The sequence below is a fragment of the Zonotrichia albicollis genome, chromosome 3 (assembly GCF_047830755.1).
Source record: "Zonotrichia albicollis isolate bZonAlb1 chromosome 3, bZonAlb1.hap1, whole genome shotgun sequence".
Classification (NCBI taxonomy): Eukaryota; Metazoa; Chordata; class Aves; order Passeriformes; family Passerellidae; genus Zonotrichia; species Zonotrichia albicollis.
Genome location: NC_133821.1, coordinates 101,676,551 through 101,704,504, shown reverse-complemented (window position 1 = coordinate 101,704,504; position 27,954 = coordinate 101,676,551). Strand labels below are relative to the sequence as shown.

Here is a 27,954-nt window from a genome sequence, read left to right as displayed (position 1 = left end):
GCCGTGCATTTGCCAAACCACAGCTAAGAGCTTTCCATTTAGCCACGGAAGGAAAATCTTGAAAGCAATTCATGAGTCTACACTAAAACCACTAGAGCTATAATTAAATCAACTCTTAAAGTAGTGTAACTCTTTTTATGGCTGAAATAGCAGTCTTTATTTTAAGCATCTTTGGAGAAAGAGGAGGAGAGAGGCAAACATTTCCATGTGAAGGCTTGGAAACTCCTTTCAGTGTACTAAACATTCACCAAAGCTTCCTGTGAGCACTGGAGTTTGTCCTTTCCCTGCTGGTTGGATTTTCATCCCGTTTGACCTCCAGCAGCCGGCTGAAAGCCCTACTACAACCCGACAGCAGCTATCTTCGGGTCAAGGACATCGGGGACTGGGACGTGCGCAGGACACTCCCCGGAGCTCGGAGAGCGCCGAGGCCGGGCGGAGAGCGAGAGAGCAGCGAGGGGCACAGGGGCAGCGCGGACAGCGGGAGAGCAGCGAGGGGCACAGAGGCAGCCCGGGCGGCCGCGCCGAGCGCTCCCCGCTCACGCCCCGCGGGCGCGGCGCACCTGCGGCGGGCGGGCAGCCCGTGCCTGGCGGCGGGGCGGTCACGCCGGAGGCTGCCCGGGGCGGCGCGCAGCCTGCGAGGTGTCTCGGCGCGCTCGCCCGCTCCCCGCCCCAAAGCCGCGCCGCTGCCCAGCCCCGCTCCCGGCGCAGCCAGCCCGAGCGCGGAGCGGCGGAGCCCCCGCGGGATGGCGGGGCTGTGTCTCTGGCTGTGCCTGTGCACGGCGGCGGCGGCGGAGCTGCGGCTGACCCTGCTGCACACCAACGACGTGCACGGGCGGGTGGAGGCGCAGGGCGCGGGCCCGCGGCGCTGCGCGGCCGGAGCGCCGGGATGCTTCGGCGGCGTGGCGCGGAGAGCGGCGCGGGTGGCGGCGGAGCGGGCCGCGCACCGCAACGTGCTGCTGCTGGACGCCGGGGACCAGTACCAGGGCACCGTGTGGTTCTCCCGCTTCAAGGGCCGGGAGGCGGTCCACTTCATGAACCTCCTGCGCTACGATGCCATGGTAAAGCGGGCCGGGGGACGGCGAGAGGCGCGGTGGGGTCCTCCCCTCCCTCTCTCCCTTTGGGTGCAGGGTCTATTCCTGCCTTTCCTCGCCCGATACCGGTTTTTCGCATTGCCGCCTCCTCCGGTGCGTAAAGTTGCATCAGAAAAGGCTGTAGATAATGCTAAAATCGTGGCCAAAGGCAGGTGGGAGGCAGGCGAGGAGAAGGGAGGTGATTTGGTAATGGGTAATGAACTCCCGGCCGAATTAAGTCGAGAGCTGGCAGCCCCGCGGGCAGGCAGGAACCGGGAGATGATGGCAAGGCTACCCAGAGTGATGCAATGGAACTCTCCTTGGCAGATGCGGGCAAGGGGCTGGACGGGCTCTGTTGGAGAGGGGTTGGCAAGCCATGGAATGACCCCAGCAAAAGCCAGGCTAAGAGTCTGGTCTGAGACAAGGGAGTTAACTCTGCCTGAGGCTCGAGCCTGTCCTGCTTCGGTCCTGCGGGAGAGCACAGGTGGCACAGGTTGGCAGTACTGTTTCAAAGAGTGGAGATTTTTAATTTTCATCAATCCCACCCTGGTTGTGTCCAGTCCCCTCAGAGCTGTGCTCACGACAGGGTATAGAAGGGGCTCTGTACAAACAGCCCAGAGATCACAACAGCGCCTTAGTGAGGAAGGTCTCTGAGGCTGTGCTAACCGCGCACCCTTACTCTGCCTCTTTTGGTCATGCAAGTGCTGAGAGGAAGGCAGAATTTGTGACTGAGGTTGGGGGATGTCACTCCATGTCCTTAAATCTTTTGTCGCAGGGCAGTGTCTTATTTTGCTTGTGTACAATCCCGGAAAGGAGAGAGATTAAAGTCATGTTTGAGCATGACTACTGTTGTGAGAGTGACTGGAACTTTATTTCATCCCAACTGTCAGCTTGAGGGGAAAATCTTCTGGGCATATCACATTGTCTGTCTTCATCTTTTTTGCTTTGTCTGGAAAGGACAGTGCTTTCATTTGCAGGTGAAAATGGCTTCACCTGTGTATTCCCTCTGCCTCAGGACACCTGTGGAAGGGAAGGTCATGCCCCAGTGCACTTTCTTAGGCTAAGCACCAGACAGGTCTGTGAGAGATACTGTTCCCTGTTCACGTGCCCTAGTGAACGGTTTTTAATTGTGAAACATTAACAGGGTCTTTCCTCCCAATGGTGATGGAGAGTGTGTACATTCAGGACTCATCCTCACTGAGAGCTGGAGAGCACCTTGGGATTCTGCAGTGCAAGAAATAGCTTGAGGTGGTTTTTCCTACTTTCTTCATAAAGCTTTCTGCTGTCTGTCAATTTTCAGTCTTGTGCTTGCTGGTGTAACTGGTTCATGGGCAGCCTGCGAGCCTGTACAGTTCCTGATTTTATCACAAGAAGAAATTTTTTCAGGCAGTGTTCAGTACTGTTTCAGTACTGTTCAGTTTTAGAAAAGTTATGTAGGAACAATCTGGTTTTGGAGATACCATGAGTTTTTTCATCAGAATAAGCTTTAAAAAATAAACCCACCCCATACAAGATATCCAGAGGCTTATGCCAGATGTGAATGCCTTAGGCGAAGTAGCCAACCACTTGTTCTCTGTGGAGGACCAGTATTCTATTACAATTTGAACAGAAGGTGACAGGACAGGTGCTAAACGTTGTGTAGCTTCTCAGTCTTTCTCTGCTGCCAAAGACCCTGAGGAAGAGATGCCCAGCGTCGGGCAGTGCTGCAGAATCTGTTTCTATTTTTCTGTCTGTGGACCGTGGGGTCCGTGCAGTGGGGATGGTGGCTGGGTGGGGGCACAGGGAGCAGGGCAAGAGCCGCACTGAGAAGGGTGAGATAGTGCTTCTTCTTCAAACAGAATTTGGGAAACCACATCCCTGACAGTAGGGGTGGGGATTACTGAAAGTTTAGAAATGGGCTACAGGGCTAGGATTACAAACAGGGTGAAGGAGGGAGCATGAGTCATTAAAGTTGTTCCAGGATGCGGGCAGGAGGATTTAGGACAGCCTGGAATCATTAGAGGTTTTCTCCACAAATAGGAGAAATTTCCTTTTTTAAGTTTCTTTTTCTCATTTATACCTGTTATCACCTCCAAACTGTTTTCTCCTGTTTAATTTCCTCCCAAAAAATTTCATGACACCAGCTTTTTTTTTTCTGGTGTAATTAAGACTAAAATCCAATATAAATTCCTCAAAGGCAGTAATTGGAAAGGTGATACAAGTCTTCTAGCTTTTCTTTTAAGTTTCATCCTTCTGTAATTTGAATCCTGATTTTTGAAATATTTTTAGACTTGCTGCTTGTGAAAAACAGGATTATATAATCACATGTTGTGTGCCTGAATATTTCTGTTTATTCCCCCTTGTGACTTGCACTTATGCTGGCCAAAAGATTCAGATTTGGTTAAGGGATATTGCACAGGTGCAGAGTCCCAGGAGCTCTGAGTGTAAGGGCAGTTGGTTAGAATATAGCAATCCAAAATGGTCCACATCTTCTTCCTCAGAAAAGGAGTAGCATCAAAAGTAAAACCGTATTTTTAGCCATCAGTGATTTCTCTTAACGACTTAGTAACCACGCGCACCACAGGAAAAGTTTTGATTAAAGCTAGTGTCCTAATGGATGTGAAATAATCCAAATGCAAGACAACAAAGCCAAGAGAAACAATCTTTCCTAACTGGTTGGTTGGGTTAGAATTTTGGGATTTTCTTCCTCCAACAAGCTGGTGGCAGTTATAGCCCATTCAATTTCTTAATTCATTTGCAACCTTTTTTTTTTTTGTTGGGGTTTAATTGCATATTTATGAGAAACAAAGAGCATGTGCACTAGCCAAAAGGAAAGAGCTTTTTACCATTCCAATATACTCTACCAGTCCATAGATATCTTTTCAGAACATCCAGACAGAATCAAGATTAATGTATTTTTTTTCTCTCTTTATTAGTATTTTTTTATGGCAAATTAGATTGCAATTAGAATACAGTTAGAAATGGAACATAGTTGGAGTGCACTCTGTTTTCCCAAGTGAGGATTTTTTTAAAGATAGTTCTTGGTTCTTTTGGAAAAGTGCTGCTGCAGCACACAAACAATTTGGCTCCTTCCCAGGGGTGTGAGCAGTGTTCTCACCAGTGTCAGCAGAAACATCTGATTTCCAATGCAAGTTACTGCTGATATCCTGAAATTTCCACCAAGCCGTTGACTAACTGCCTGTGAGGATAAAAGGAGCCAGGAATCTTTATCTGCCCAAGAGAAAAACACTGCCAACCAATTGACTGAAATATTGAGCTCCCAGACCTGTGGTGGCATAAGGTGCTTCTTGGTTTGGAACATAATCAGGGTTAATACAGCCAATTCCAGAATAAAAACTGGGGCAAGCACAGCTGGGTGTGTGGGCTGTCTAAGTAGAACAGAATGGTACATAAGCCACCTGAGATGATGAATGCAGCTTTACCCATTTAATTTCAGAATGAAATTTTAGGACACTTTTTCTTGGAAGAGTTGGCCCATTGGCTTTGGTACCTCTTACGTACTTTGCTGCAACCTGAAACCTCATATAGATTTATTATTTACCAGGTTATACAATTATAGTGTTTCTGTGGCTACACCTTTTCCTTGCCTAACACCTAAATGTGCTACAAAGTCCTGGCGTTTATTGTGCTTCTGCAAAATGCCATCTATGGAGGTTTTGCTGGCTTATCACCAAACTTGCAGGAAAATTAGGCTGAGTATGAAAAAGGGGCAGGAAGGGGAATTTTTCCTCGAGGTAAGTCCCTTTCCAAACCAAGCATTCTCATCTGGGTGGTATTGCCGTGCTAATAAATAAACAGGACTGCTCGTTTTGTGTGGCATCTCAACATTTCACATGTTAAGTGCACACCCAGATATGTGCACACACATCCACTGTGAGTTGACTCTGGGGACTCTCCCTGACTGATAAACATTACATCTTCCATAGGCAAGTAATGATATTGATGGAGCATAGGAAATGATATTTTCTTGTTGCATGGTAAAGCACAGAAGAACCTTTACTAAGTGCAACGTAAGTATGTTTTAAAAACTGTTGTCCAAGCACAAAGCTCTTAAAATGCAATTTTTATTTAAAGAACATGGTAAATATCAATGACAATATTTGTTTTCTTCAGTATTTAAACAACATATTTTCCATACACAAAATATATGTTTTCCTTTCTGGTAATTATTAATCCTCTTTTTTAGAGCTACAGGATGTAAAATGAATGGGTTTTGATCTGATAAACTCTCACAAACAGATAGGTTTTGGATTTTGAAATCTGTATCATGTATCTGTATCACATCATCTGTATTTCACATCTGAATCCATGTAAGAGAGTCTGAAAAACAAAAACCTATATCTAAAAAGAAAAACAACCCAACCACTTCTGTATTCATGAGAAACAGGAATGTGTTGGTTTAGAAAAGTTAGGATTTTCTTTCATAGAACATAGACTTTGTTTTCTCAAACATACCTTGTATATAACTTATAAGACTATTTACACCAAATAATTGATGTAGAGTTTCATATTTTCTTCTTGTTTTCGCAGGCTTTGGGTAACCATGAGTTTGATGAAGGTGTGAGTGGATTATTGGATCCTCTTCTTAAAAATGCAAATTTTACAGTCCTGAGTGCGAATATTAGAGGGAAAACTCCGTTAGCAAACGAAATGATGAAATATGTTCATCCTTTTAAAATAGTTCATTTTGACTCAGAGTCAGTTGGAATTGTTGGCTACACTACAAAGGAAACTTCTTTTCTTTCCCAGCCAGGTATGTTTTCTTTAGTATGTTTTTGTCCTTTGTTACTATTTTGCTTTTGCCTACTTTTTTAAATCCAAAGATGAATGTTTGCAGCAGAAAAGTAGGAAGTCTGTTGTTTTATCAGTATCTACTTGTATTACTCAACTTTGCCTGATTTTTAACCTTAAAAAGGCCTGATAACATTAAAACCCTCTTTTATACAGACCTAGACCATATCTGTGAATATCAGAAAGTCACTGAGATTGCAGGAGAGCTCAGGGGTTGTTGGGATTTTTACTCTTGCTTGGGTTTTTAAAGTTGTATTCCATGATATTTTACAGTTATTAATCCATTTAAATGAGAGTTAAAACTTGAATAGAACTTGTCTCTAGCATGAAGTGTGACATTTCTCTATGTGTTGAAATTTTGTTCTTCTCCATGCCTAAAAACAAGAAGAGGTTCCTACTTGTTTTTGAAGCAAAAGTTGCCCAAGATGTTTTTAGCCTCTCAAAATATTTGCAGAAATTTGGCTACAGAAGAAACACCCATCCAGCTTTTACCACAATTGCTTCATTCATGAGTAAAATTAGAATTGATGAGGAAGAAGACTTCTCAATTTCTGACTATTTTTTCCAGCTTTTCAGGGGGTTTGGTTTGATGAGGGTTTTGTTTGGGTTTGGTTTTTTTGCTAAAATAAAATGGTCTACTGGAATGAGAAACCCATTTAAATCAGCTGTAGGAGATATGAGTCACTGCCCGCTTAGAGTTCAGCCTACATGTAACAAAAACAGAGTTTCTTCCCTGGGTTTTGCAGTTAGGGATACTCTTAGCACTGCTTTGAAACACTTTCACATTGAAAAGGGACTTCATATTATTATTTCATGTTATTATTTCTCTTTCTATTGCTTAGTAATACAGAAATAGTGCATTGTTTTCCTGGAAAAAAGGAATATTATATTCTAATATATTCTAATACTTAGAGGAGGTATTAGAATATAAAACTCTTCCTTCTTTGATTTTTAATTCCAATGCTGTATGTTTAACCTGTCAAGAAATAGACACCTGAGGTCTGAATAGACTTATTGATCTCACTTCTATTTTTTTAGTGATGTGGTTTTGGGTTCCTGTCTTTTTGTCTCCCCGCAAAAAAAGAAAATGAATCTGTTTTTTGTGAAGGCAATAGAATTTTACCTGTGCCTGAGGGCATGAGGGTGGATATCATCAGATATCATGGTAGGTTTGAATAATGACAGCCAATATTGTCTTCTCGTACGGAGTAATAAAATCTGCTGCTGCTTTTCTTCCAAACACCTATGTCAGGGCAGTGAGATCATCAAAGTAACCGTCTTGAAAATAAATACACTAGGTGAAAATCCAGATCGTACTGGAATGATTCTATGAAGCATTTGAATACATTTCCAATAACATTCAGACATCATAACCAATGCCTCAGTGTGCTGAGATACTGTAAGAGACCACAGCTAGACAAAAAAGCTGTGGTAAAAGGGAAATCCTGTTAGCTCCATTGAAGGAGCTGAAGCATCCCTAAGGAAGTATATCCCACAGTGTAACTGAGCAAAAGGCAGAGGAAATTTTAACAGCAACATTTATAGTGATCAGAGTTTTTCTAATTTTCTGCTTTGCCTTTTTGGTGTGTGGAGGAATATTTAGAAGCTTTGAAAATGTGAACTCAGGACACATTAATACACCTCAGTGACTATGTCTTGCCTGTGACTTAGCAATCATTCAGACTGGTAAAATCATGGCAGACATCAGGCTAACTAATTATCAATCTAATTCCTTATATTCAACTGATAAGGGACCTTGCTAATTTGAAATTCAGCACCTTCCTTATCTCTACACATTTCTTCCAGATGATTCCGTTTTCTCTGCCTCTGTGTGCTTTGGCATGCTCTACACTCTTAGGGCATTCTCAAGGCAAACAGGAAGCTTGAGAATGCTGAAACATGAATTCCTACATTACTGCCTTCTGTGGAAGTATTTTGTGAGTGTGATTTCTTCTATTGTTAGATCTCCATAACTCCCACTCAGCGATGAAATTACAACATGTACTTTTCATAAGAAAAAAGGTTATCAAAAGACTTGAACGGAATATAATGTCCTTAAATCTCAGTGTTTGCATTGGGAGGGACCAACTCATCTCTGCTGAAGGAACTGTTAATGCCACTGTTTGGAAACCATAGGGATGGGAAACACATTTATAGATTACAGCCAACTGGCAGTTTTTCTGGAGTTCTCTGTTTTGCCATGTGCAGCTATCTCAGCTGAGTGTCCAGCAGGTTTTTCTATGTCCTGAAAGAGTAGCTCATAACTTGGCACACAGACGCAGTTACATGTGTATTTACTTTCTAGTATTTGATGGTTCCAGCCCACTTGCTTTAGTTCTGTAGTGTTGTTTGGTCCACCTTATTTTTGTATAAGGTGTAAATACAAACCTACTTACTCTGTAGTAACCTTATAGGCAGCAAAATATTTACTTAAACTATCAACTTGGCAGAGTTTTCAAAAATGGAATTTTAAATTTCATTTATTCCACTTAATTTTGGCTATCATGCATAATATTTTTAACAGGCAGACGGTTCTTCTCCCTTGTTCAGTTTGGCTGTTTTTTCTGAAACTCTACCTCACCTAAAAAGAGGATGCCAAATCATATTAAAACTTTGAAAGAGAAGTGGAATATTGACATGAGCAATAAGTTAGTAATTTTGATTCAGATTGTTTTGTAAAATGCCCAGATGAGTGCTAAGCAGTATGCTGCTTTTTGCCTGGTTTCTTGGAGAATTGAACACTGTATAATTGCTCTTACAGTCCCCCACTGTAAAACTTTCAAACCTGAGGGCCCATTTCATCTCAACTCCATCAAATACTCCAATGACCAGGATGCAGAGCTGTGTGCAGTGCCATGGCTAGGCCATGGAGAAGGGGTGAAAGAAGCCCCTGCAGCCCCAGGCAGAATTCCCTTTCTGAGGGCAAGGCAGACAACAAGGACATCAGTGGGTGGGTGCATTGGCAGTGGGATGCCCCACCCAAGCTCTGTTGTCTGTCTGTCCTGACAGGACAGTCCTGGGAGAGGGATGGGCTTACCTGCATGGGATGGGCCTTGTTCTTTCCTTCATGATGTGACTGGGTCAGTTTGTTTTGATACCTTTTCTCTACAACTGCCTGAAAGAAGGGTGTAGCAAGGTGGGGAACAGTGTCCTTCTCCTAAGTAACAAGTGACAGAGGAAATGCCCTCAAAGCTTTTCCAGGGGTAATTTACTTTGGATTTTTGGAAAAAATTCTTCTTGGAAAGGGTTGTCAAGCACTGGAGCAGACTACCCAGGGTAGTGCTGGAGTCACCATTCCTGGAGGTGTGAATGTGGCACTCAGGAACACAGTTTAGTGGTGGAATTGGCAGTGCTGGATTAATGGTTGGACTCTATGATCTTAGAGGCATTTTCCAGCCAAAAGGATTCTATGATTCTGTGGGTTGAAGACTACAAATGACAAAAGACAAAAAATTATTATTATAACATGTCTTCAAAGCAGAAGGTGTATTTGTAGGTTGCAATGGCGTAGAGGCATAAGAGAGCTGGTGCTCATGGGGACAGTTTTTTGTCATGGACCACCTGGCTACTGGCCATGGCACAAGTTAGCCCACAGGCACCTGCATGCTGGCACAGCTTATCAGTGGCTCGTTCCTGCTCTCTGTTTGAAGAGCTCAGCTCTCTTTGCAGAACTGGTCCCCACACCAGTGGGGTGCAGCTGGTCCATGGTGGAGGGAAGAGTATGTGAGGAGCCTGTGCTCAGGGATCAGTTTTTGCACTTCCCTTTCTGCCAGCTGCTCTGCATCAGGCCCAGCTGCTGTTGATGCAAGGATGTGCAAAGAGGGGCCAGTGGCTTCCTTCAGCCTGGAGAAGAAGGCTAAGAGGGAACCAAATGCAGTCTTCCACTGGTGTAAGGGGATTTTTTAGAGAAGACAGGGATAGAGACTTCCCAGAGGGGCAGAGAAAGGACAAGAAACAATGGGCTCAAGCAGAAACAGAGGGAATCATGGTGGGACTTAAGGAAAAAATTTGTCATGGTAAACATGGTTAAGCCATTAAACATGTTGCCTAGAGAGACTGGAATTTCAGCCAGCTCAGACTAGACCCTGAGCATCCTCATTTGGCTTTCAGTTCCTGCTTTGATGGGTTTTGGACTACATGGCTCCTGGAGGTCTCTTCCAACCTCAATTAACTTCTGACTCTTTGATTCTGAGAAGAGGTCCACAGGAAGAAAATGTGGGGATGCACTGCACAATTCACTCTGCAATGTGCAGTACAAAGATTCCCTCGGGCACTAACAGAACTATTGAATGGGTGTGGTGCTGAACCAACTTATGTAAGCCTCTTTTATCTCTTCCATTGTAGCAGCTTCCTCCTCATTTCCTGAAACATTTTGCAGTGGATTGTGGATTCGGTTCACTCCTCCCTTTGTTATGAAATAATGTAAATCTTTTTACTTCAAAGGCATTTTTCAAAATGATTTGATCAAAAAGTTCTGCAGGAAGGAGAGGAATTAGGTAGAGGAGGAATTGGTAGAAAAGTCACTTGGTTGTCTTTACCAGAAAGTCGAAGTTGAACCTGTCCTTAAGCTTTACTCCTAAAGCTTTGTCAGGGAAATTATCCTCTTACATAGGAAGTCCTTTTGTGCAACCCAAACCACCTTGCCCAGGATAAAAACGCCTGTCATTCTAGTGTTCATGTAACTGTTTGTCACATTGGAGTAATTTCAACAGGCACAGAAAACTTGCAGAAGGACTGTTGGTTTCCCAACATCCTTGTCCGGAAAAGGTTTCCCCTTTCCAGACTTTCCGTTCCTTATGCTGTTGTTTCAGGATGGTAGCTCAGATGTGTGCTGTGCTGTACTGGCATTACTGAGACTGGTTCACATTAGGTGAGAGTATTTGTATCAAAAGGCAATTCAGAGCTTAATGTAGGACTTTGAAGAAGCTGCTTTTTAAGGCCTTGAGGAGGGAAGATAAAGGAAAGAACAAGATGAACATGCAGTAAAAAGGGAGATTTAACTTGCGAGAAGATAGATGATCTCCAAGAAATACAGTTGGGGAAGAAAAAAACTTTGTGATAGAATACAAGGGTTTATATGCAAACATATCAGTTTCCTTTCCCTAGTATAAATAATAAAAGTCATTCAATTTTTGATCCTACCATTGATGCCACTGATTTTTTTATGGAGTTATAACTTTTTTTAATGTAGGCAAGTACATACAGCTTGTTGCAGAAATGTTGTATTAGTCTAAGCACACAGGTGCTCCTGAGAGGCTGAAAAACAATGGGTCAGATCAAGAGCTTGAACCAGCTAAGGATATTTGAAAGGCACTGCCATTCAAAATCCTTTTAATTATACAGACTAATCTCTGATGTCAACTACTTTATTTCAAAGTAGCAATTAAGGTACTTTGTAAGTAAATTCTTTTCGTTTATTTTCTTTTTTTAAGGGGATGATGTAACCTTTGAAGATGAAATTGAAGCATTGCAACTGCAAGTGAATAAACTCACTGCTATGGGAGTGAACAAAATAATTGCACTAGGACATTCTGGTTTTACCGTGGACAAAAATATTGCTCAAAAAGTAAAAGGAGTGGATGTTGTGATTGGAGGACATACAAACACATTTCTCTATACAGGTATTTTACTTCTTACTAAAATGTTGCTTCTGAAGCTGAGCTGAAACTGTTTTTAAACTTGGAGAACTTTCACTAATGTAGTTTACTGCTGGCTGCACTCAGCCAGGTTCATAGCTGGTACATGTCCATAATTTCCATGGAAGAAACCAATTCAAAACTGCCTGTGCACAGCAAGTACCACAACTCACTGAGAGCTTCCATAATGCTGTGGATGTTCAAGGTGACCTATGCAAAGTGGGGAAGAGGAACAAAGGTAGTAATACCTGTAAATTACTGCTAAACATACCATAATTTAAGCTCACATCTATAAAAGAATAAATTGGTTGTCTACTTTTAAACATGCATATGACTTAATCAGAAAAATCAATCATAGAAGACTTCAAAACTGCTATGGTGTTGATTTTCTCTATAATCTAATTCTATATTCATAGGTCTTCATTTAGTCTGACATTAAAATACTTTTCCCAAGTTTAATCTGTTTTTTTCAATACCTCTTTTATTCTTCTTTATTCTTCTTTTCTCTAGAGGCAGATGTCATTCTAGAGATAAACATTGCTAATCTGTTTTCTCCTGCAGTAGTGCTACTTTAGGTGACACCTACCATCAGCAGCTACCCCAATGCTGTTACCTTCCCCAGAGTGTAAGGACACAAGTCAAAGAGAGGCTGTTTTGTTGTTCTGTTTGATTGATTTTTTAAAATCCTTTAAATTTAACAGAAGCTTTAATAACTGGTTGAGACTATAATGGGAATTTTCTGTGATTTTTAGAAAAGTTTCCTATGTGCCCTAGTCACAGGGAGAACATTATGTACCCTACCCTGGGAACTTGACCACTTAAAAGGTTTGCACTATCATCCTCTCCTCTCCCTATTCATCTCCTCTCTTTCTCATGCCCTTTTTTTCTTATCTGCACTCTCACCATTTGTTATCTTACTTGTTAAAAAGAAACAACTGCATGCCACAGTTGCACACTGAGCAGATCAGAATATCTCTTGAATTTGGCCTCAGGGAATAACTTTGATGACCAATCTGGAGGCACAAAGCATTTACACACCTACCTACAAGTCAGAGCTCACAAACACTTTGCATGGCAGTGCAGCAGAGAAGTAGAACAAAGTGGAACAAAAAGCAGGATGGAACATCCCAATACCATGTGTCTAAGAGTGACCAAGGGGGATGGTTGAGGGTACTGGATGAGCCTGTGGAGACACTTCACTCAGATCTGCCCATGTTTCCCACCAGTTTGCAGCTCAGGGACTCCCCAAGATAGAAATTATATTTTGATATTTGCTGGCTCCATCTCCTCCTGACTACCTTCAAGTTCCACAGCTGCCTGTAGCAGGGCTTCCAACACTGACCTGCACAAGCCACAGAGACCTTGGTCTTGTCTTGGGGTGCAGCATGCAATTTTACTGAATTATTTTTGAGATGGGAAAAACAAGGATGGATTCCATATCCAAAGTGTGCATTCCTTGTGGATTTACACAGTGGAATCCATATTCTTTTGCACTGTGTTGTGCACAATGTCTGTAGAGAGTGTGCTGTGTTGGCCAATGCCTGTAAAGATTTTTGTGCCTCATTGTGGTAGCCACAGTAGTCAAAATACCTTTTTGGGTGTGATCCAAAGAGGTGCCACATGTCACAATTTGGAACCATGATGTGAAGTGCTGCAGGAGCTATCTGAGCTCATATCTTGTCTAGATCTGCAGGAGTTTGCAAGCACACCTCTAGTCATCCCAGAGAGTAGCCTGCTCTGATCAGACTGGATTATGTCAAGCTGTTCCAGCCCTCCCCCTTTGTGGCTGTCCAAGATTCACAGTGCCAGAGAGAGCACACTGCAGGAGACTGCAGCCTTCAGGTTAAAAATCTCAGTTATGAATGAGTTCTGGTCCCTTTTCCAAGGGCTCTACTCTTTTGATGAAACAAGACTCTCTTAATACTTTATTAATACTGGCAAGGTGAGAAAAATAATGTCTGGGGGAGATACACCAAAAGTATCTATTTAGTCTAAACAAGATTTTTGACAGAATGTGGTCTGAGCATATAATTTTTATCCCAAGTGCTGTGAAACACATGCTCACCCATTCAGGAGCATCCTGAGTGCATTTGTGAACCCTGCCCTGCTGAGTCAAAGCCACCAGTCAGCATTCCCAGAGAAACAGCCACATCTGTGGAGGTGATTGCACTGCAGAGTAAAACATCTGATTCAAAATGTCTTTCTGCATGTCTCAAGCTACTTATATTAAGCTTATAAGCTCTCATTTAAATCAAGAGGTGTAATCAATAAGTGTCAGCAGAACCTGGGTGAATGTTCCAGCTCAGTCTAAGTGGAGATGTATGAGCTGTTCAGCCTGTTCTGTCATGGAAGTTTAGAGACATACTGCCCATGGAGGCATTTCCACAGAGAAATCTTAATGTAAGGGTTTCCTCTTGGACTAGTCCAACCTGTCTCTAAGATATTTGCCAATCTCAGTTTATCCACAGGTTATAAGGCAAATATTGTCCTGACTTGTTCAGGTGTGCATTTGGTTTGTAGAACTGACTCAACCAGCAGTGGTAGTTTTGGGTTAGAGCAGTTGAATTTCTGGTTTTCATCAGAACTGATGTTATGAAAATGTAGTGTGTTGGCTAAAACAGGGTTAGAAATAGATAAGTGTTACATGTTCTTCAGTCACCCAGTATGAATTTGTGCATTTGTCATGAAGCAGCATCTCATGCTTTGACTAAGCATGAATTCTAGTGCTGCTGGGGTAAGATGCACTGAATAGTCTTTGCATTTCAGAAGGAACATATTTATCTTACAAGGGAAAGATGTCATAGTGCTAATTAATCCTGAAAAGAAGCATCAGAATCAGAAAGTATTTTGTTAGAAAACAAGAAATGAGTAAGAATCTGGACAAGCCCTTAGCTACACACAGCTGATATAAACTATAATAATGTCTAGAAAGAATATCTTTCTAATGCTCTGTTCATTTGAGGACTAAAGAAGGACAAGAAATCAAAACTTATTCCTTTTTCAGTTCAGAAAACCCCAAAGCCACTTTTGCTTGCATAAATCCTGGAGAGGTCTCATTAGCTACAGGATTTCTTAAATTTTTCCCTAAATAAACAAATAGTTAAGTGGCACTCCAAGGAACCAACTCTGTTGGCCTGGCTGAAAGTAGAAAATCTAGTTCTGTGGTAAGTTTGGTTCAGTTTGTTGCAGCTCCCCTCCCTGGAGAAATAGGAGGGATTAGAGAGGAATATGAATTGTACTGGAGTTCTAGCAGGAATATTTATCATGCTGCTTATCCTAGGATTTGATATTAAGTAAACAAATGTAAATGGAAGGAAGCAAGTTGTTCTGTGAGCAGTGGAAGTGAAGAGGCTACTTTCCTCTGGATCCACCTCCTCTGCACCTGCTCCCCCCGCCCCTGCCGTGCCAGCAGCCCTGAGCTGACCAACACACGGGTGGGAAATGCCACCACCTTTGGGACAGGAGTCAGCAGCAGGCTCTGAGGGAGCTCTGTCACACAGCACGTGATGGCTCTTGGAGCTACCCAGCCTTGGTCTGACAGTGGGGCAGAAATAATGACAGGAATAACAGCAGGGAGACATACTACTCAGATAATGTTGTCAATACACTGATCATGTCAAGGAGGCACGGAGAAGACTGGTACCCTTGAGGCAAGAGCTGTGCTGTGCAGGTCTAGTTTTCTTTTCCACTTTCTGCCCTGTGTGGCTTCTAAATCCTGTGGCCAATTGAGCTCTCTCTTTTTCTCTGCCAGTGCCTTCCCTTAATCTGTTTCCAAGTTCTATCCCTAGTCATCTTTCAGAATTTGCAGGTTGATAGGAATTTTGAATCCATGACCACACAACTTTAATGCTAATGAAGGTTGATTTTGCAGAGGGTTTACAGGCTGTCTGAAATTTTGGAGGCTGTTTGGTATAGTGAAAAAAACTCAGCTGGCTCTATGTACAAATTCACAGAACTGTCTGCTTATTAGCAGTAAAATTCATTAGACTTTTTCAGACCAAGAAGTCTGATGTATGTTTTACTCTGATTCTTACTTTCTGCCTGATGCAGAATAATGTGGTGTGAAGGCTCAATAGTAAACTTTTTGTCCAGTGGCTGGTATGTTTGCATTACTGAGGGGTTTGGATTGCAATAATTGGAATGAAAAGTTGCTTTGTTGCTGTTGTGATGTGATGTCATGGCAGAGTGTGCAGTCATAACTTCAAAAAACACTGTGGTAGTTATTTGAGTTCATGTCCTGAAAACAACACTGTCTCTTATGAGATAACTGAACGATCGAATGTCTGTTTGTTAGCAATGGCTGTTTCTGTCCTGGCTGGGTTTGCTAAGGCTGAGAAACATTTGAAATGTCACTGTAGTAACTCCTTGAAGGTCGCATGAGCTGAAGAGCCACTTTTCATGCTTGTTCTGTGCAGGCACCCCACCCTCCACTGAACTGCCTGCTGGCCCCTATCCATTCATGGTTGACTCAGATGATGGGAGGAAGGTGCCAGTTGTACAAGCTTACGCTTATGGAAAATATCTTGGTTACTTGAATGTTACATTTGACAAGAAAGGAAATGTAGTTGAAGCAGTTGGAAACCCCATTCTGCTGGACAGCAGCTTTCCTGAAGGTATGTGGACTAGGCATTTGAGTTTGCCTGCAGCACTCTGCTACAATTCAAGTCTTGTCATGTTAAATACAATGTCTGAATAAGAATTCAGCTTTCTTTCTGAGCTTGCCCATTCTCTTCTGTGAAGGGTTCAGCCTGTGTAACAGTTGAATATGCATGCATTCAGAGTGTGTTTTTATCTATTTAAAATCCCTGAAAATCCTTTTTTAAGAGTTCAGGTAATACAATACCCTACCACTTTGTAGGACCTGTTTTAGCTAGTCCTGTAATTGTGATTTAAAAGATTATGAGTACTTATTTACAGTTTTGCCACAGGCTGGGTTCTTCAGAGCAGAGTTTAGAGCAATATGGAAAGTGGAAATGTTCCAGGAAAAACTTGAACTATCCTGCCAAGTGCTCTGCCAAAGTGCAAATACAATACAAAACTGCATACAAACCCATGAGTTCTTGTATGCAGTTTTAACTCTGAAACATTTAAAGAAATGGGAGGAGGAGAATCTCTCTGTCACTTTTTGTTTGTAACTCCATCTGAGCTCTGTTAATTGGGGTTTTTTTGGTCAGCTCTGCAATTACCCAGGGCCGGTTTTCTAATCTGTTTCTTCTCCAGTTTGCTGTATGAAGTTGTGAGGTTTTATCCAACAGGTAGAACTAGGTTCCACCTGAGTATTCATAAAGCAAATAGTTTAAAAATTATTTGTTAATACATATTGACTGTGTTATTCTCACTACCTAATAATGTAGTGAGAGTCTGCATATATAAGTATTTTTGGTTTCTTTCTGAAATAATTAAATTTTCACCTAAGAGACAGATGTGCATAAAGAATTAACTTCTATAAATTGTTTATTCCCTGACATTGATATTTGAGCTATTTTTCCTTTTAGCACAACATTAAAAGGAGGAAATTACAAACAGCAAAAAAAAAAAATTGCATCAAAGACCAATCTCACATGTATTTTTAAAATTCTCTCACCTGTCAAGGTATGTACTAGAAACCCCATCAGTCAGAGGTTAGAACAGGACTGGGCAAAAGTACAGAGGAGGTAACCTTGCTGTGGCACAGGACTGGATTATTCCCTTGATTGTCCTGTTCTGCCTTCTCCACTTACAGACTTTTTTTGAAGTGAATATAGTTGCCATGTTGCTTGAGAAGTTTTTAGGGAAAGTGCAACCTTTTAGAATCTTGAACCTTTTCTTTTCCTAAGTTTGTATTCACTGAAGTGTCATTAATATGAGATATGTATGATGCATATTTTACACTTTTATATTACGTTACAGATGAGCACATTAAGGAAGAAGTGGAAAAATGGAGAGAAAACCTGGGGAATTATTCTGAAGAGATTGGAAAAACTAGTGTTTACCTGAATGGTACAAGCCAAGCATGCCGTTTCCAGGAATGTAACATGGGCAATTTGCTTTGTGATGCTGTGGTAAGATGTTTTCACCACTACTGGTGGCAATTGCATCTAAGGGTTACTCCAGAGCTGTCCAGTTCCAAACTATCAGCACATGGGCTCTGTGCCTGCTTTTCTACAGTGCAATATCCAGCGTGTCCCTAGAAAGACCTGGCAGAAGCGAGGCTGGAAGGAATGCTGCTGCAGAGAGTCAGCAGCAGTTTATTCTTTGTGCACAGCCTCACAGAGAGAACAGCTTTTTCACAGGTGCCTTTGAGGCTGCACTTTCAAGGGACATTGCAGTCTGATCTAAGGGCCCAGCAAGGAAGAGAGCTCAGCTCCCCTGCCCCTCTCCTGCTGCTGGCCCCTGCTCACAGCACTCACCCTCTGTCCTCTCATTACTCACTGGGCTTTGCTGTCACTTCAGGGCACCGGCACAGAAAACAAATCTGGGTAATCTTCTGTCAAGCTGCTGGCAAGAATTGTCCCCCTGAAGAGCCCAAAAGGTGCCAGCTGAAGCAAGGAGGGGGTGGGAAAGGCCACGAACCCAGCTGGGCACTGAACACCCCAGCCCAGAAGGAGCCACCAGCCCCTGCTGTGTTCTGACAGGCACTACTGGGCTTCAACAGTCACATAACTCCAGAAAAGTCTTTTTACAAGAGGTCACTTCCAGTTTTTAAACTTCCTGAGTTTGACTGTTTTACTGCCCTGCAGCAACATCATTTCATTTAAGTGTTTCAGGGAAAAACATTCACTAATGTAACTGTTTCCAGAAAATTAACTTTCCCATAAAGGGAAAGTTAAGGGACAGTTAATAATCATGACTTAGATATGTTCCCAAAGCTATTTATCTAGTCCATGGTATTGCTCTTATTATAGTCCTCAAAATAATTCTCTAGTTCATGAGCTGCTTTTCAAATCAGACTAATGTTTGGGAATTCTGCATACAGTTCTCCTAGAATTGGAGCATCTTGCTTTTTTTCTTTTGCTAGATTTTTGAATATCTTTATTTGCAAAAATGTGAACAAATGCCTTGGCACTTTTCAAGCTTAAAGAAATCTGCAATCTTTCAGAAGTTTGTAGATTTTCTTGCAATACATTTTTTCTGAGGAGATCAAATTCGATTTTAGCTCAATCAATGTCCCTAGACAATCACCTGCAGTCATCAGCAGATACATAGATTTCTCTTCATGTTGCCTTGCCAGTTCTGTACTTGCTTTCCTGTCTGCTGACATGTGGTCAGAGGTATAAAGGTAAAAAATAGATCTGCCTGTTCCATAAGCTTTAATATTTAGAGTTGTCCTGAGAAATGGAGAGTTTGAGAATTGCAGAAGATTCAAGGTTTGTGCTGGGTCAAAACAGAGATCCATTTAGTTCAGTGATGCATCTCAACCAGTAACCCAAAATCTCAGAATAGAAAGGTTGACAGGCCTAGATGGCATTTTACAAAGGACTTTAAAGGGACTCAGAGGTGAAAAGACTGTGAAATTGGTAACAGCACTGTGTGAGCTCCTCTTTTAAGCTGCCTCAGCTCAGGGCTGGGAAGTTGCAATCCTTTGATTAAGAGTTACAAACCTAAGCATGGCTCTGGCCTCAGGGCATGACTTTGATGAGTAAGCTGGAGGCACAAAGCATTTACACAGCTGCAAGTCAGAGGTCACAAACACTTCACAAGGGGTGCAGCAGAGAAGTGACCCACCTGGAACACATGACAGGACCATTCATCCCAAAGTTTTGTCTCCAAGAATGACAGTGGGGATGGTAGGGGATGAGCATACTCCTGGACAAGCCTGTGGAGCTGCTGTGCTCAGATCTGCCCGTGTCCCCCACCAGCTCACAGCTCAGGCATTCCCAAGGCAGAAGAAATCTCTTGACATTTCCTGGCTCAACTGGAACGTGTGAGGAGAGCAAGAAACAACAACAGGGAGAGAGGGAGGGAAAACGGGAGGGAGACAGTGGGGATTAGCTCCTGCAGAGTGGCTCCACTGCCCTTTGCCTGCCTCCAGCCTTCCCAGCAGCTGGTGGCAGGGTGTTCCACTATGGACCTGCACATCCTGCAGAGGCCTTGCTCTTGTCGGTGCCTAGCTTGCTGCTGCCCACTGCCTGCATAACTGCTGGGGGTCAAGAGGTGCTTGCTCTGGAACTAGCTTCCTATCCACCATCACACCACTCAAGAAGATTTTATAGCCTTCTTGAATACTTCCTTCCATGATCTCTACCTGATCAGATAATCCAAGTCTACATCATCATTCTACATTCAGAAGTTTTGCTTGTCTTTGGCCATCCTCGTCACCCCTCTCTGAATCTTTTAGGTTTTTTATCATTCTTGAAATGAGAAAAGACACAAATTCCTACCCAGCCTCCACATGCCCTTCTTCATTTCATAGGCTTCTGTCATGTGCTTCCTGTACTTCTCTCTGTAAAACCAAAGAGTTATGGCCATAGTCACTCCTGTATGGAAAGCAGTCCATCCTATTATATTATCCTATTTTAGCCTTTCCCCATTCTACTGTTATTTCTGAGCATTGACACTGGAGACTTATCCTGATGCAACTGGGCAAATATCTGGTCTTCATTTTCTTTGCTATTAAGGATGTCACAAGCAAATTTTATCCTGTCCTTGCATTTGTCAGGGCCTCGCCACTGAGCTGCTGGGGACCCATTGCTGTGCAGAGTAGACTTTCTAATCTACTATTCCTGTTCTTCCACTGTTCTACACCTTTCTAGTTACCCAAGACCATTCTAAATACTAAAAACCAACCACAGAGGAGCTGAAAAAACTTAATTTCTGGCAAAATGATTAATTAATACTTTCCCTAAGAGATTTTAATGAACAACAGTATTTAAGGTCCTCTTCACTTCTCAGTTCCCCAAATATGCTTGAATCATTTGTCTTCATCACAGTCACTAAAATAAAAAAATCACTTTTCCTTTGTTCAGCTGGCCTGCCTTGACCATGCCATAGACACACAGACTAGGGCAGAGCCTGAGAGTTCATTACAGTAAAGGGCAAATATTTTTCATGTTAAGAATTTTAAAAAGCAAAATAGTTACTTGGGATTTTTAGCAACTAAGTATTTTACAACAGGGCTGAAGATAATGAGAAAAAAGTCAAAACCTTTCTGTGTTTTTTCAGTCTGATTGTACTTGGTATAAATTTCCAGAGGCTACAGTAAGTGAAGACAAAATCTGTTTAAACATTTTCCTTTGGTAGCTTTATGAGAATGTCAGGCGTCCGGATCAGAAGACCTGGAACCACGTTTCAATGTGCATCCTGAACGGAGGTGGGATTCGGTCACCCATTGATGAGCAGAGCACTAATGGTAGGTTAAATTACCAGTTGAATGGCAGCTTCATCAGATAGAAGGAATCAAGTTATGTCAGCCTGAACACAGTAATAGGTATGGGCTTGTTCTGATGGGCTTTGCACAGTGTTAGGTGTGATTTCTCAAATGGTTGTCCATCATTTGAGCACAACTGCACTCAGGCTGACATTGACAAAAGTCTCTAGCATTGTTTGTACACAATGCTTTTTACAATTTCCCTCTCTCCTTGCTGCCTTGGAACAAAGGAAGGTCTCCTGCTGTACAGGGTCATCTGCTATGGTCGCTGTGAGCCTTCTGTAGTCTGCTGTAGAGTAAGTAAATTCTGGGGGTTCTGAATGCTAAGGTTTTAGTTTTTATTTTCCTGATACCACATAAATGAAATGTGAAAATAAACAGCTTTCTCAGTTCAGCTAAATCTTTCTGTAGGACTATGTGAATAAATCTTAACTGGAAAAAGTGCCTGATGTAGTATGAATAGCTGTGTTTCATCCTAGACTGGTGCTTTGTCATGTATTTTAGTAGCTCTGTTCTAATAGCAATACATGCAGTTACACCAAACTCTGATTTATTGGTCTTGATACTTGCTGGACAATAAAAGATATAGGTTCTTTGGGAACCTGCAAAAAATATGTGAATCTCACTCCTACAAGCCCTCATTCCCTCATTTTCTTAAACTGTATTTGCCATGTTCCTTGTCAAAAACTTGATGTTAAACAATCCTAAAATAATTCTGTAAACAGGAAAAAGAAACACACACACACACCCCAACAATAACAAAAAACCCAAAGAAAGAAGTGAACAAAGTGTCTTTCCCCCAGGTAGCATTACTGTGGAAGATTTGCTGTCTGTTCTGCCATTTGGAGGTCGTTTTGATATGGTGACATTAAAAGGCTCCACACTGAAAGAAGCTTTTGAGCACAGTGTGAGGAGATATGGAAAAGGAAGTGGAGAGCTGCTGCAGGTTGGAGGTATATTTTCTTCTTTTCTCTTCTCAGTTTTCCAAAACAGCCATCCCTCCTGTTGGCCTTTTTACATCTGGAAGGTTTTTTTTAAGAATGGAATGTCAAGGTGGCCATACATCCTCACCCTGTGCCTCCCACATGCCAGCCAGCAGCCACTGTTTGTCTCATGTGTGTTTAATTGAGCCACGGCAGCACACAGCCCATCGCTGCTCCCTTCAGCAGAGACAGTGCTCCTGAGCTTCCCAAACCCACAATGGCATCAGTTTAACACTGCAATTAACCAGGGGAAAATAGAATTTAGTGTAGCTGTAGCACAGAAATAGCTACAACAAACTCCAGTTTTTAGTTCCTAACTGGCAGCCTACCTGAAATGCCAAACTGGATAGCTGTGCTGAATTTCAGTTTATCAAAATCACTTTGTGCAATTCTCTAATGACTGATGACAGTTTTAGAGTTTGTCCATCTGGGCTATGGAATCGCTCCAGTGAATTTCTAAACATTTTATGGATGAACAGTTAATATAAAAAAGCTACTCAAATCTTTAATTGCAGCTATCTGTATGTTTATCCAGATGTGTATTAGGCTACAGTCATGTTTATTCCTGGTCTCTCTGTGATTTAGTGCAGATTTTATTGTTTAGTTAGCAGAAGAGCTGAACTTCAAGGGCAGGGGTTGATGCATTGCCTCCCTCCAAGCCTCTCATCCCATACACCCTGACAATGTGATCCTTCACACACCACAGACACAGTGTCTCACACTTTCACCAGCTCTTAGGTACCTCTAAGGTGAAACAGGAACAACCTCTGCTTGCTGCCTCTCCACAGAAAAAGAAGGAAACCAGTAGCTCTGGAAAGGGTTCAGGATGGAAGATGCAGAGCAGGAAGAGTGCTGGGATTGGAAGAGCCTCAGTGCTTTGAAGGACCTTTAGTGGCTTCCTCATCGGCAGGTTCTTGGCAGGGCTGCTCTGGGGGCCTGGCTCTCCCCTGGCCCTGATCAAGGCAGGCCCACAGTGAGAAATGTTGCCTCTCCTACAGTGAGGAGACACTGCCTCGTGTACAGCCCTGGTCCAGCTTTCCTTTTTCAGGACACTGCCTGTTATCCAGAATAGCTACCAAGTTAGGCTGGCTGGCCTTGAAAAAAGTAATTTCAGCCAACAGGCCAGGGAAACGAGAAAGCATGTGACTACAGAAATAAGGGAAGGTATTTTTATCTTGCAGTACTCCAATCCTATGACCAGTAATTTCCTTTTGTGGAGTAGAGATGAGAACAGACATCAGATAAGTAAATGAGGTGGGACAGTGCTCCAGCAATTCTTATTTCTCTGGAATGTTCTTGCATAGATGTTGAGTAAGTGTGCAAAGGACACAGGGCATTAACTGGTGCAATTCAAAACAATACAACTCTCGGTCACAGAAAGTAATGCAAAGATCCAGCTGAAGATGAGGGAGAATGCTGCTTCTGGCCCTGTGTGTTCAACATGCCCTGCACTAAGTGGCATTCCAATGTGTATTTTTGTAGGCATCCACGTGGTCTATGATCTCTCCAAAGCCCCAGGAAGCAGAGTTGTTAGCTTGGAAGTTCTTTGCACAGCGTGCCGAGTCCCAGCCTATGTCCCGCTCCAGATGGATGAAATATACAACGTGACTCTGCCATCCTATATGTTATTTGGAGGAGATGGCTACAGCATGCTGAAAGACAAAAATCTAGGATACAGTAAAGGTAAGGGGGATACAGTCCAGGTAAGTACGGGCTCTAACAGGGTAGCACGCAAACAACTCACAAAAATTAAAAGATCTTTCTACAGTATAAACCTCAGACTTTTTGCCTATACTCCATGATTAAACTTGGTTCTACCCTGACAGCACTGGCTTGCTAAATTTGGTTGTAGGCAGCAACTCGATTCTTTTTCAGTTAAAACCACAAAAGTTTCAAAGAGAAACATTATCAATTTAGCAGTGCCCAGAGAGCAGTCCTAAGGCTGTGGTAAACCAGAAAAGCAGCAAAGAACACGTAGAGTAGATCTTACACTGCCTTGCACTTGTACTTATTACTGAAAGATGCCATTTTATACAGACCTTAAATTTCCACTGTGTAGAATTATTTAGAAAGACAGAATCATCACCTCCACTGTTAAACAACATGCAGCTCAGGTGAACAACATGGGGTGAGGGGAAAGATGCCAACCTGCTCAAAGAGAATTTTGGCCCAGCCAAAACCAGGGAGCCCCGGGAGCTCTGCAGGCAGCAGAAGGCAGGGTGCCACAGACACCACACCAGAGGTGGAACTGAGATGTTTTATAACACTGGCTTAAGGTCCTCTAAAGCTGCATGCAAAGTGTTAGAATGTCTCTGTTTGTAAAATTGGTATAGTCCATTCTTTAAGATGAAGGGAAACTTGAAAAAAATTGAGATTAAAATCCATTATTTCTGAAAACACAAAAGGGGTGTAGGGCTGTATTTTTAAAAAAATGTCTCATAGGAGCCCATCTACATTTTTGCAGAACTTATTTTTTATGTTCTTCTTGTGCATGGTGAAAGCATGCTTTTACCTCAAAAATTTTCCTTCTGGATCTTTGTCACAGGCAAATTTTTTTTCTACAGGTGTTTAAAGTTGATTCTCACAGGTACAACCGGTGTTTTAAATCAAGTTCAGCAAAATTTGATTTAAAACATCAGCCCTACTCATGAGACTGAGAAAGATCATTAGGAATAGTGAAAGGCAACAACCTGTAAGGTTCTGGTAAAGTCTTTCAGTACAACAGAAGGGTAAAACTGTAATTATTCTTAAGTTGGAAGGTTAAGAGCTTGGATCAGAAGGGGCTCATTGCATAGTTGGCACCAGTGACTGAAAAGGGTCTCGCACTGTAAAAACCCATGTAATACTTTGTGCTTGTGTGCACACAAGCAGTGCCAAGACTAAAAACTTCTCCTAAAAAAAGTAAATTTGAAAAAGTATAACCAATAGCTTTGCCAGGTCTACAGCCCTATACCCCAAACAGGTGGGAGACTATCTCAGTCTACCTGAACTGGAAAATACCATTGTAACAAATTCAAAACAAAACAAGCCAAACAAAACAAAAATAATTTGTGTGTTTGTAAAATACAAGTTGCTACCACAAATTCTGGCTACAAACCACCACAGGTGATGTGTGCTGATTCAGAATGGCAAAGCATAGAAAACAATTTGATTCTTGAGCTAAAACTGGAATGTAGGCAAGTTTTTACATTTTGGTTAAGAGCTTGGCAGATGCACAGAACAGTTTTTTGTTTGTTTCTTTAGGTGAACCTGACGTTGAGGTTGTTTCACGCTACCTCCAGAGAATGAAGAGAGTTTACCCAGCAGTTGAAGGTCGAATAAAATTTTCTTCTGGAAGTCTTATTGAAGCTAGTCTGACCTTGATCTCTGTATTGTTGACTGTAACATTCTTGCACACTTGATTTTTTGTTCGGAGGAATACAGGAGGAGAGATGATGCTGAGGAAGCTGTAAGAGACCTGTTCTCTTCTGTTACACCTTACAATGAATGAGCAGTGAGGTTGCTGCATGCCCCCTGCCTTGTCTTTAACCTGGTGGTGCCACTGGAGCACTGTGTGCAGGGCAAGGGGGCACAATCCACAACTTCTCTTGGTCAGAATCAGCAGGTACCTGAAACTGAGGTCTCAAAAGCAAAGTTCCTGTGGATACTTACTGCTCAATCATAAAACACTGACAGACTGAAATGGGGTATTATAAATTGTCAAATTCTTTTAGCTGCTTTAGACAGCGAGTTAAGAACCTGGACTCAGACATAAACAAGATTCTAGAAATGGATTTATTATAGATATATATTCCTTTCTTTGGTCTCCACTCAGGGTTAAGATATTCAATCTAATATCTCTATTTTGCTTCCAGTCATATTTATCATACCTACATGAATGCCTGAAAGAGCTGGAATAAACTTGGTGCCATTAAAATCATGAAGTCTATTTAATATGCAATTTTAAGAAGTTTTTCTTTTAGTACTGAAAAAGAATTATCACACTTTTATTTTCCATTAATAAAGGATGTAATGAAAGCTTGACTTGATTTTGACCAATTTTAACAAATTGAGTATTCTTCACTCTTAAATATGACCAGTTTGGGGACTGTATCCAGAGTGAGAACACAATCTGTGACTGTATTTCATATAAATACGCTCACTTTTAAACCTCTTCCAAAGAACAAAGCACAGGACTGCTGCCTGTTACTCTGTATTAGCAACATTCCAAGAAAATGTCAGATACAGGCATTGACTCCTGCAGCAGTTTTGGCATCCTTTGGAAATAGTCAGGTAATGGGGCTTTTTACAGCATAACCTGGCTTTATGATAACTGTGATTATATCTCTTCTATGGGAAGGCTGTGTTTAAAAAATAGTTTTAAGAGACAGGCTAGTAAGCATGAAATCATATTAAGTGCTAAATGTACATTGCTGATGCTTTATCAAGAAATGATTGCTTATAAACCAGGGTGAAAATATCATTATTTTTCTAAGATTACTGGGAATTTTGACATCAACATGTTTGGGTTGTTTAATGCTGTTTTAAACTGATTGTTTTGAATAAACCTGCTATGTTTTCCTGGAAAGCTCAACACGCTTTTTTTCAACACTGAAGCTACTTGCCTCTTCTATCCTTTGCAGTGTAGATTTCAAGAAGGTGCATTGAGATAAACATTCAGGATGCTGATATTTAAAGACCCCATTCACTTCCACATCCATTCAAGGGCTGTGCCTGAAAGGCTCTGGCCCCCAGAGCTGTATTAGGTGTATAAGGGGTGTAGAACAGGGAGACAAACGACAACTGACCTTGTCACACTGCCAGTTATGCCCTGGCATTGAGGACTGTCACTTCGACTCCCGAGGTTGTTAATTCACAGAATGGCCTTCCCTCATCAACATCAAATTAGTAACAGAGAGGGCACTGACACTCAGAGCTGTGCCTGCACACCTATTTTGAGAGTGGCAACAACTGCTTTGGCACAGCCAGAAAGGAGAGAAAGAACACTCTCACCTTCCTTTGACAAACAGAAGGTCTGCAACAGTAAAACAGATGAGTTATACTGACAAAGAATACCAATGCTACATTAGATTGGTGAGCTTATAGAAAAGGAGAAAATATGTGTTTGAAAAGAAAAACTAAGGAATGCCTATTAAAACATCTCTGTATTCTTCTGCAAGTAAAACTTGTTATAAAGCCACACATAAAAGTCCTTTTTAAAATGTCTTTTATAAAGGCTGGGCCAACAAATTAAGACTTACAGAGAAAAATCTTCCACACATTTTTATATGAATGAACTTAGATAAAATGCTGTGAACAGACTCACATCCTCTTTTCTAAGCCTGTGAAGAGGATGTCAGAAAAAACCCACAAAGCCAGATCAGAAACTGCAAAAAAATTCTTTTCACATCCGTTATTATTTTAAGAGGGCTTTAGATTTGAAGGTCAGGTGTTGAAAAGACTCAATTACAAATGTGATTTTCCATGCTCACAGAAAGATGAAGGCTAAAGACAGTTCTGAGATTAGTTGATTATATCTAATAGATTCAATCATATACCTTTGTTTGGGAAAAAAAAAAAAATATTTGATAAGACACTTGAAAGTAACGGGAGCATTCTACAACTTCTTCCAACCAATTTTTCTACATATACTTTCTGGAAGACATCTAGTAGTTGCTCTTTCAGCAAAGCATTAGTTGGCTGATTGCCCAGCTGTCTCTTTCGATGTCATCCTGTAATTTCATTCACTGACAGATTTTGGTGAAATTAATTAGACTTTTACTGGTAATAGCTAAAACAAATTTTAAATTAAAAGTACAAATATTTTATTTACTTGCAATCGGTATTAAATTTTAATATCTTTATTGCACAAAGGTATTTTTTGAACTTAAATTTTATATTATTTACAACAAAATATACAAGGCAATGTTAAAATGTCACATGTCCATTACAACAGTGCACAGCAGATCCTACTGGGTGTCCACTCACATCCAGCTTGACACAGAGCTTGCTTCCTTTGGACCCTGCTAAACAGGAAAGGGGGGAAATTTACTTATTAATTTTGAAAATATGTATTTACATAGAAATTACTGAACTGAGCAGCAACGATTAATGGTATCTGAAAATATCCACTTGAAACCAGAGTTAAG

General features: G+C 41.7%; 2 protein-coding genes across 8 annotated transcripts in view; one reads left to right on the top strand and one right to left on the bottom strand.

Annotated features, from left to right (window-relative positions):
- The first annotated feature begins 74 nt into the window (after positions 1-74).
- Positions 75-27,364, top strand: NT5E (5'-nucleotidase ecto). The gene is made up of 9 exons (XM_074538302.1): positions 75-1,058; positions 5,601-5,823; positions 11,294-11,482; positions 15,913-16,110; positions 17,387-17,538; positions 20,717-20,829; positions 21,651-21,796; positions 23,309-23,509; positions 25,070-27,364. Exons 1-9 carry the CDS (start codon positions 744-746, stop codon positions 25,225-25,227), a joined length of 1,695 nt encoding a protein of 564 aa, XP_074394403.1. The 5' UTR covers positions 75-743; the 3' UTR covers positions 25,228-27,364.
- SNX14 (sorting nexin 14) overlaps positions 25,244-27,954 on the bottom strand; it is a 47,734-nt gene continuing 45,023 nt past the window's right edge. For 4 of the 7 annotated variants that reach the window (XM_074538301.1, XM_074538300.1, XM_074538297.1 and 1 more), the window contains one exon: positions 25,244-27,828. In XM_074538301.1, coding sequence (XP_074394402.1) covers positions 27,790-27,828 — 39 coding nt within the window. In that variant the 3' untranslated portion in view covers positions 25,244-27,789. Of the gene's footprint in view, positions 27,832-27,954 lie in introns of all 7 variants that reach the window. The other 3 variants (XM_074538299.1, XM_074538296.1, XM_074538295.1) reach the window with 1 other exon arrangement.

Bases quoted from the DNA above. Each gene is read 5' to 3' on its own strand.
- NT5E (XM_074538302.1), top strand. From the start codon at position 744: ATGGCGGGGCTGTGTCTCTGGCTGTGCCTGTGCACGGCGGCGGCGGCG. The intron at 20,830-21,650 runs GTTAAATTACCA...TCCCCCAGGTAG, and splicing joins GAGCAGAGCACTAATGGTAG to CATTACTGTGGAAGATTTGC. The intron at 23,510-25,069 runs GTAAGGGGGATA...TTGTTTCTTTAG, and splicing joins AAATCTAGGATACAGTAAAG to GTGAACCTGACGTTGAGGTT.